This window comes from Acipenser ruthenus, chromosome 48 (genome assembly GCF_902713425.1).
Source record: "Acipenser ruthenus chromosome 48, fAciRut3.2 maternal haplotype, whole genome shotgun sequence".
NCBI lineage: Eukaryota > Metazoa > Chordata > Actinopteri > Acipenseriformes > Acipenseridae > Acipenser > Acipenser ruthenus.
In genome coordinates, this window is record NC_081236.1 from 9,474,081 (window position 1) to 9,484,290 (window position 10,210).

Genomic DNA, 10,210 nt, shown 5'->3' on the forward strand with positions numbered 1-10,210 from the left:
AGTTGAAGTTACATTTCGATGCGTCTTTTTTAAATGCTGTGCCAAATATTTTGTTTTCAAGGGGCATAAAGGACATCCACGAGAATCGTTGGTCTAAAAATACAATAACAAATACTAGTCAATCATCTCATCCTCCCCACTACCATTAACTATCAAAGGAAGTTGCTAAAAATCTTACCTTTCCCATTTTGTTTTCCTCTCTAAACCTGCATCAGATCAACAACTGACCTCTCTTATATCTGTCTGAAAAATTCTCCACGGTGGAAGGTCCCCAGAATAATGCAAAGGTCAAAAGTTCAAAGAGTCTGATTGCTCGCTCACTCACGCTCTCTCTCCCGTGACATCGATCGGGGTGGGCGGGGACAGAGAGTGAACCCTAGAAAAGAATGTGAGGAAAAGGAAACAGGAAAATAAGTGATTCAGTAGATCAATAGACCGGTTGTAGAGACCTGCGCCACCTACGACTCTTACTGTCCTCCAGATTAAAACCTCCGTCCCTTGCCATCATGGAGCCTCTTCTCACTCCCACTTGGGGTAAATTCACCCTCTTTCCCATCCAGTATCCAGATATGTGGAACATGTATAAGAAAGCGGAAGCTTCGTTTTGGACAGCCGAAGAAGTAGATCTGTCAAAGGACTTGGGAGACTGGGACAGTTTAAATCCAGAGGAGCAGCGCTTTGTGAAACACATCTTGGCGTTTTTCGCCTCTAGCGATGCCATAGTAAACGAAAACCTCTTGGAAAGATTCAGCAGGGAGGTTCAAGTGGCCGAGGCCCGTTGTTTTTACGGGTTCCAAATCACCATGGAAAATATTCACTTTGAAATGTACAGTCTGTTAATCGACACCTATGTGAGAGACAGCAACGAAAAAACACGCCTCTTTCAAGCCACACAAACGTTGCCATGTGTGAGGAAAAAAGCCGAGTGGGCTCTGCGGTGGATCGCTGATGAAAAGGCTTCCTTTGCCGAGCGGCTGGTCGCTTTCGCAACTGTAGAAGGCGTACTTTTCTCCGGCTCATTTGCGGCGATATACTGGCTCAAAAAAAGGGGACTGATGCCCGGCCTCACCTTTTCCAACGAACTAATCAGCAGAGACGAAGGCTTGCACTGCGACTTTGCCTGCCTGCTTTACACACGTTACATAGTTAACAAGCCTTCCCACAGCACTGTTCGAAGCATCGTTGTGCAGGCTGTAGAAATGGAGCGAGCATTTTTCGCCGAAGCCCTACCGGTCGAGCTTCTCGGCATGAACGGGGCTTTGATGAATCAGTACATCGAGTTTGTCGCAGACAGGTTGCTGGTGGCCTTGGGTTACGATATGATTTACAAATCGCAAAATCCATTTGATTTCATGGAAAATATATCTCTGGAAGGGAAAACCAATTTTTTTGAAAAGAGGGTGGGAGAATATCAGAGACTGGGAGTATGTAACTCAGAGGCGACCAATGTGTTTAGAACAGATGTAGATTTCTAAAATATTCCTCTAACATTTTCATTTCCTTTAATAAATAAACCAAACACCATCTGGTTTTACAAGATGATTTTAATAATAAAATAAACATACAGACACAAACATGTTGTCAAACGTTTTGTATTCATACATTATTAGGCAAAGTATGTAAGAATAAGATATGCTCAAAATACACATACTTCTTTATTTACCAAACGTCCAAAAGTTATCAAGGCAACGCTGATTTCATTGTCCGTTCAAATTTTACACAGCTGTTCTCAGTTTTTCTTTCTTGGGATGTCCGTTCTCGTTGCTGGTAATTATGATCAGGCAAGATAGGTGCGTACGTAAGACTGTAAAGACACTCTGCAAATGGGACACTTGTTCAAGGCCGAAGCGCATTGTAGGCAAGAAACCAAATGTCCACAAGGTAACAACACAACATTGATTTTATTGTCCATGCAGATTTTACACAGGTATTCCTCTGTTTCTTTATTGGACTGTCCGCTCTCGTTACTGGTGGTTATGGTTGTTGATCCGATTTCTCTATTGGACTGTCCGCTCTCGTTACTGGTGGTTATGGTTGTTGATCCGGTAATCCTCTTGATAAATTCTTCACCCCTTTCTTTGTGCAGATGTGTACAGACCGAGAACCATTTTGCATGTTCAACCCACGGGTCGTCTCCTGGCTCCCAACGATGCAAAGTGTTTTTGCAAGAAAAACATGTCACTTTGTCTTCTTGACCTGCGTAATAAAATCCAGCTTGAGCCAATAATTCGCCCTTTATGATATCCGATCGCGGCCAATATGTAAAGGTCCGTAATCTATGTTGGAACACAGAAACGTCTAGGGAATATTCCATAGCATATAGGCATGTCACTTTTGTTATATATGACACCTCGCATGTGCCACTACACTCGAGACAGTTATTGTTTGTTTGATAATTGCAGTCCTTCCACATCATTTTTTTGTTCCTTTGTGTAGTGTTGTTCTGCAAAGTAGAAACCTCTATATATCACCCAGGGGCCAAGGGTAGGCCAACCTGCAAAAAGGGGGGGGCGGTGTCAGATGGGAGGGAACAAGTCTCTTGAACACACACAGACACACACACACAGGCAAAGGGAATTTCCATTACCACTCTACTTTATTTCATCATTATATCTTGTTAAATGTATCTGGGTGGATACAATGACATCCTTTTTTTTAAACGCAGATCAAGCTACCAAAGACAGACATGAAACCAATCTTCTTTTTCTTTCTCTTCATCTGCTTTGCGATTATCCAGACCCAGACTAATGAGGCGATTCAGATCCAGACTAGAGATACCGTAAAGGTCCAGATCAACCAAAACGCGATAATGGAATGTACTATGTACGGTAACGACACAACATTAAAATTTATTGTTTGGAGGAAAATGATGGAAGACGCCAATAGTAGTCCTCAAATGATGGCGACCTGGAATCCCAGACTTAAGACTGGATCTGTTATGGATCCGTATAACACTCGCGTGACAGTGTCACACAGAAGCATTTTAATTCACCGAGTCAAAGAAGGAGATCGTGCGTGTTATCTCTGCTCTTTCGAATTCAATAGTCGTCCAGTCACTAGTGGTAAGACCTGCCTCAGTGTAGACCGTGGTCCAAAGAAGAAACAAAAGCCTAAAACGACACAAAGTTTTAAGGCGCCGCCGACTCCCGCACCACCTGGGACCGAAACGCCTGACCGATTTAACGCGACACCAGTTGCAGCCGGACCAGAACCAGCCAGTAAGATAACATCACCTCTTCGTCCAGTATCATGTATATTTACATGGCATATTTAAGAAGTGGACAAAGTCCAATGTCATCTTTGTATTTTCTTTTTTGTTTTTCAGGGGGAGCTGTGGGGATTTACATAGGAGGTCTGGCCTTGGTCAGCTGGCTGTTGGTTACAATCTTTTACTTTTGTAACATCAATACCCTGCTGTTCTGCAAACGTGTTGATACTAAAAGAGTCTGATTGCAACATTTGATTGGTTTATGAGGATCCATTTTGAAATCTACAATTAATAAAGGTGGTTAGGAATGCTACTTAATTTGTCGGTCTATTCCTTATGGTCACACATCACACAAGTCACATGGTAGAAAGATAAACAAACGGTTTATTGAGACATCGACATCACTCTTTCACAAATAATTGTCTTAACACAGCTATGTAACATGCCAAAACGTGTGTTTGCAGAAACAGGCGCAGTTTGTCGATGTCCCGCTGTGTTTGCACGTCGCTGTCAACGAGACTCAGCCAAAAGTCTTGTTGGGGCTGTCCGCCGGGGTTGTAATGTCTCAGGACCATCGCGGCTTTTCTCATGGGAGCGGATTTTGTCATTTTTGCCACAGCGTTGAGAATGTACATGTACGTTTGCACCTGAAAGACGTACAGGTGTTTTGGTTTCACCTCCGCGTAAGGGAATCCGTCTTTAGTCTGTTGAGTTTTGGTAAAGAAATGCCCAACCATGTCTCCCGTAGTCCCTTTGCACTCAATCACCAGTCTGTCGCACTGAATTTCTGGAGGTTTATCGCCTTTAAAATCTGCGTACACGTCCAGGTTCCCCGTGAGAAACCCATACTGGACGTGGTTTCCGGACGTGTAGACCACCGCTCCTCCGCCAAACGTTTTCTTCTCCGACGCCGTTTCGTGAAACCATTTGATGCACTCTAGCTCGTCGTACTTGTTTGCCGAGAACATACCAAACCCTTTCTTTGCCTTCCACAAAGACGTTTCGTCGACATACTGATGGTTAGAGATGACCCCCAGGGTTTTGCGGGTTCCCGGCGTTATCGTAGGCAGGTCCTTCCCGACCGTCAGCTTGCTCCAGGACCTGGTCACCGGGCCGGTGTGCATCACCGGCATCGAGACCGGCTCGGACCTGAACGCGGGGCTCACAACGAATCCGCGACCCGTGTTAGAAGTGTTCGCCTCCCACTGGTCCCGGAGGAGGCTTTTGTTAGAAGCCGGTTTGAAAAAGAGCAACGTTGTCAGCTCGCACAGCTTGTCGGCTTTGAACAGCGTCAAACCTTGCTTTACCTCCCTGGCAGACAACCTGGGACGCTTCTCGAACTGAAGCTTAAAGACTGTCAAGAGCCCGACGATTTTCTCGGCGGCGTCGAGAACGCTGCCCGTCTCAGAAAGCCGAATCGCTTCGTCGGTGATTACACCGTCGGGAATGTCGATGTGTAAGACTTTCATCAGCAGCATGAAAGATTCCGGCGTCATCTCGGAGTCCGCGGAAACCTTTTCTTTGAGGGGCGCGTTCTTCGTTGTTCTGGTGCTCTTCCCGTCCTCTTCTTTTTCCTGTTTCACGGGCTTACGTCTAGGGGGCGTTGTACCGCCCCCCGGCTGAGCCGTTGTTGTTTTCTCTTCTCGTTCGGTACGTCTTCGAGCCGGCGCCTGTCGCTCCTTTTTCTTCTCGTCCTCGTCCTTCGTGCTTTTACGTCGGGGCACCTTCTCTTTTTCCGCGTCGGCGGAGCGGCCTTTCGAAGAGTCGGCTTTGGCGGCAATGGCATCTTTACTAGCGTTCGTCCCTCGTGTGGCTTGTTTAGGGGGCATCGCTGTTTATTTATTTTTAAGGTCAGATTTTTAATACCTCATAAAGAGGGAAGGAAGGACTCTTCGGGTCGTGTGAATTTGTACGTGAACATGTTCAACAGGAGCTTCGGCGTGTAATTCTGCAGATACCGCCCGGCTTCGGAGCGCCAAGTCGCGACGGTATCGAACACCGTCAGTTGGGTGTCGACGACCGTGGCCGACAGGCCGCTTTCCCTCATTCGTACGCATTCGAAAATACAGTTTTCTATATCTTGCGCCGTGTCGGAAGAAAAGAAACTGCGCACTTGAACGTCGGCCAGGAAAGTGGTGTTTTCGTATTCTCCGGGTAACACCACCGTCAGCTCCATCATCACGTCAGAATCCTTGAAGCTAAAAAATCTTTGCGAATGTAAGTCCAAAAGAGAGAAGAAGGTCAGTAAACATTCTAGACTTTTTTTTGTAAAGGCCATCTTGTATTTATTGTTATTCTGATCCTTAAAAGTGTAAGGGTACGTCCTGTACATTCTCTTTGCGTCTCTGAAAAAATCAGCAAAATCCGATTTAAACTTGGGGTCGGCCATCTCTTCCATCTGCATGAAATTCAGGGCGCTCAAAGCCGGTTCCGCGCCTTTGCCGTCGTTGGCCAAGGTGCTGACCACGAGTCTCGTGAGGCTTTCTCCTTCTCCGCTCAAATCCCGGACGGCGTAGTTATTGACCAGGACGTTCATGGGAACGGGAGCCGCGGACAGATAAGACTGGGCGATGGGGTGAAACGTTTCCAAAATCACCATCGTGCCGGAGTCCTTTGTCGTGGCGGTGGCTTCGTACGCGGCCGGTCTGAAATTTGCAGTGCAGTGGTGGCAGGTCGATGTCAACCTACCCTGCCGTAACAGCTCTCCGAATTGATCGATTGCGAGCCTTAAGCTCCTCTGCTCCGCAGAGTTGACGAACCGCAGAGCGTTGATGACGAGTTTAACTTTTTCTAATTTGTCAAACGTCTGGAAATCCAAAGGCATGCAGAGCGTGCCGTGGGCCGCGCGCCTGGGATCGTCGGGGGTCCCCGTGAGACGTTCTGTGAAGGGATACGTGTGAGGGATGGAGGTTTGCAAGTCTTCCGGCGGCTCGTATCCGTCGTTGTCGGAGAGGTAAACCCCCGGGGGTAAGACATTCTTATTGTTGACCGTCGCGTAGAAATATCCCGAATCTATTTTGCTGTTGTCCGACCACACGTTCACGGAAAGCTTTTCGATGGCGTAAGCGCCTCGGCCGAAATCACGCAGACCCAGACAACGCTTCAACGGAAACGTCGCCCTGTATGTTGTCCACGTCTCTCCCCTCGCGTGCACCGTCAGCCTCCCCTGCATCAAGAAGCGCTTGTCGACGAACCGGGGCGAGAGTTGCGTCGTCGCCATCGGGGTTGTGCCGTTTACGGGAAATACGAAAGAACAGACGTCTCTCCTTCACGAGTTCCTCCGGCAGGTTAAATACTATCCTTTTGTTGTCGCTGTCGGGTTTGACGAAGAAGCCGTGAGCCTCGTGATCGAACTCGGGGTTGTTCAAAGCTTCGGCGAACCCCCCGTTGACGGCCCACCCGTTCAAAACGAAAAGCAAAGTGCGCCACGAGACGGCCAGCAGACGGTCGGTCCGCGGGTCTTTTTTGTCGAATGTCACGTTCGTGTTGTTTTCCAGGTATTCCGTCAACAGGCAAAGGGACTCTCGCAGAGGCTGCCGCGACCGGACTCCGTCGGGTCGGAAGTCGATGGCGGATTCCACGAACCGTGACCAGTTGGGGTCGTGAAAGCATTTCATAATTTGATTGATTCCAAAATTATAGATGGGTAGGCTGTAGTCTGTTCCAGCCATGGTCAAAGCGGTCACCGCGCTACGAGCCGCGCGAGAAGCCGCGGAGACGGACACCGCGATACGAGAGTCTTTCCGCACCTGTTCTACCGTCCTCAGGTAACTGCCGTAGGTTCCGGGTTTGACCTTTCCATTGCGGTACAGTGCGCAGACCTTCCTTGTTGCCCAGAGCAGCTCGTAGTGGTACCCCTTTGGCGCCGCCAGCGTCTCGCAGGCTTTGTGAAAGCCGTCGTTGTCGCGCCACGAGAAGGAGAAAAGGCTCAGCAGGTCCTTTCCCATGCGCGTGTTGTCCGTCACCAGGGTGTCCGGGTCCGTCAAAAAAGATATGAAAACGTTTACAAAGGCAAAGCCCTCTTCGATGTCCGTCTTGAGACATCGCCGCAAGGCTCTTCTGAATGTCGGACCTCTCAGTCCAAAGGCTTCCGCCCGTAACACCAGTGTGGACATCTGCCCGGCGGAAAAGATCTCGTGTCGGGCTAGGAACTCGGTCCAATGGTCCCAGTATTGCCATCTGATGTCCGCGTCTTTTTCTGGGTTCAGGTCTAACATGTAATCCAAAACCCCCTCCAGGTCGTTGTAGGGATCGCCCCAGAATCCCTTCGGCCACTTGTCCTGCGTTGCCGTACGAACCTCCGGGCAGAGGTAAAGGAGCTGGTCATAATCGAGCTTGCCGTAGGTATCGGTGTCCACGGAAGTGACGATCACCACGTCCCCGAGCGACGCCGCTTTTCCGATGGCGTTCAAGACGAGGTTGACCGCCACGGCATCCGTGTCGCACGTTTCTATCGCTACGGTCCCGAAGGGATAGATCTTTCTGTAGTACTCGCACACTTGAAACATAAGGGTGTCGCTTTCAACCTCCTTGGTGCCGCGGACGGTGAGGTCGGTCAATGCTTTGTCCAAACAACCCCCTTCTGTCGAACAGACAAACGATGGTCCGTGTTGTCCTCTCGGCCCCTTCAGGTACGCAGCTTCGAGATCTTTTTCACCCAGCCGTCTCACTACTTCGGACATCACCGCCCACCTCCTTTCCCTGTCCGAGAGCGTGGTCAGGAAGCGGTTGGGTTTTCTCGCGGCCTCTCTCCGATCCCTCACCGCTACCTTGTAGGGGTTCTGTTCCCCGTCGTCGCAAAGGACCACCCTGCGGCATCTTCCGCGCCGGCTCCGAGCGACGTACCAACGCACGAGACCCTCGATGATCACCTCCTCTCCTGCCCCTTCCCCTTCCGAACTCTCCAACACGCAACATATTTTGTTCGTTACTAACATGTTATCGAAAATTGTCAACGCGTAAGTTGGGTCTTTCGTCTGGACCACCTGTAGAGGCCAGGGCAAGTGAGGAGCCACGTGCCACATCCTAATCAACGTCTGGACCAGTTGCTTGCCTATTCCCATGATGGAATTTGATGCTGTCGTGTACCCTTCGTTCTTACAAGAATCGAAGATGCAGAACGGGGACCTTTTAATGACGTTAGATGTCAAAACGGGGAACGGCGGACCCCACGGAGACTGCTTTGAAGAAGAGCTTGTTACTATGCTGTCCGGCTCAATGAAAGGAGTCGCTTCTGTCACCTGCAGCTGCCCAAATGGGCAATTTATGCCTGGATGTTCCCTGCTGACCTTTGTGCAAAAGTGGAACTCCACCCACAGTCGCTACGTCTCACACGTCCGGAAACAGATACCCAGCGTCGCGAACCCACGCTACGTGCTGGACAGAGGGCAAGTCAAGGTCGGTCTCGTGGAAAGCTACAGGACCCATTTGCACAATAGGGAAATCTCCTCCGAGACGGTGTGGCTGATGTTACACAACATGATTCAGGACGGCTCTCAGCTGGCCGCCGCCGTCAACGTGTTCGGCACGGTGACGTCCAGCTCCCACGGGATACAGCACTCGCTCGCCCACGTCCAGTCAAACACGCTGTGCGCCCTCAGGCTGAACGAGGCCAAGGATGTCGTCAACATATCGGGCAACGCGACCCCTAAAGCCGGCACGGTCCTGGCGCTGATCGCCGTTCCGGCCGTCCTCAGCGTACCCAACCTACAGTCTTCTCCCGGTGTCACCCTGAAACTCGTGTTTTACAGAGGCAACAGGAGGGTTGTTGAGCATTTTATCAGAAAGCTCTGCGAACACAGAACGTCTCTGACGGTGACCAACAAAACCCAGGCCTTCGACCGAAGGTGGACCGCCGCGTGCCTCCATCTGGCGGTGTTCGGATCGGCAGCTATGTGGCACGTGCTAAAAGAAGACTGGAGTCTGTTGCCCCTCCGGTTCACTTCGACCGAGCGAGGCGATCCTGTCGACGCGTGATTATCACGCGTACCTGACGATGGTCCGGCTCGTAGGGTCGCTTTGGTGTCGCCAGACCGTCAAACGTGGGTAGAACGCCTTCAGCGGAGTTCCGTCGTCAAACCGGTGGGGGTCTGCGACAACCCGGTACGTTTCGGGTATTTCCACCCACGGTGGAAAACACTCGCCGGTCAACGTGAGATGCACTCCCTCGGTCCCGTAGCCCGCCGGGCTCAGCTCGGACCACTGGACCCATTCCTGCGTGACGAGCTTGACACGGAGAAGCTCGCTGTCTGTCTTGGGGCTCCAGCCACCCGTCCCGAAGGCTCGGTGTAACACGGCAGAAAAGACGCAAAGCCCTTTCAACTGTTTTTCTAAGATCGCTTCTCCGTCTACCAGGTGATCTACCTCCCGCTTAATCGCGTCAAACATGTTGGGATCAAACAGGTTTTCGCTGCGCAAAACCCACACGAGGTCTCCGTACTCCGCGCCGCCGCTGCCAGGCTGGAACAGCAACCTGTTCAGCTGTTCCGAACAAAAGCGAAACTGTCTGACCCGATCCGTCGACAGAAACGGAACCGTCTTCTCGAGAGCATCCCAGGTGGCTGCAAAATGGTTTTCGAACGTTATGGATGGGTTTTGCAAACGGGCGACATTTCCAGGGTCCACGGACGCGCCGTTCAGGAGACCTGTCCACGGGTAGAGCCAGACCCTCTTGCTCAAAGCTAGGGATAGATCTTCGATACTACACACCCGGGAAAGCTCACCGATCAAGGCAAACAGCTTTCTGTCCTCTAGGATCGCCAACGGGGGAGCCATGGAGAATAACTATTCTTCTATCTTTGTTAATGGGGGACTGAAGACCGACAACAGTCGCAGGAACAAGACCAAGCCTTTTTTCTGGACTGCCCTTGACCTTCTCGGTGCCTTGAATGTTCTGACCCTCTCTGAGAGCCCTGAAGATATCCTGCAGGCTCCTCAGATCGAGGGTCTGTCCTCCACTTACAAGAAGATCAAATGTCTCAAAAGGATCCTGTTTTGGATTCT

At 50.3% G+C, this 10,210-nt stretch overlaps 1 protein-coding gene across 1 annotated transcript; it reads left to right on the forward strand.

Moving 5' to 3' along the window:
- Positions 1-506: 506 nt before the first annotated feature.
- LOC117972104 (ribonucleoside-diphosphate reductase subunit M2-like) lies at positions 507-1,475 on the forward strand. The gene has a single exon (XM_034920392.1). The coding sequence runs from the start codon at positions 507-509 to the stop codon at positions 1,473-1,475; it is 969 nt and encodes a 322-aa protein (XP_034776283.1).
- The last annotated feature ends 8,735 nt before the right edge of the window (positions 1,476-10,210 follow it).

What these genes read in the sequence shown, in the direction of transcription:
- LOC117972104 (XM_034920392.1), top strand. Translation starts at nt 507, where the DNA reads ATGGAGCCTCTTCTCACTCCCACTTGGGGTAAATTCACCCTCTTTCCC.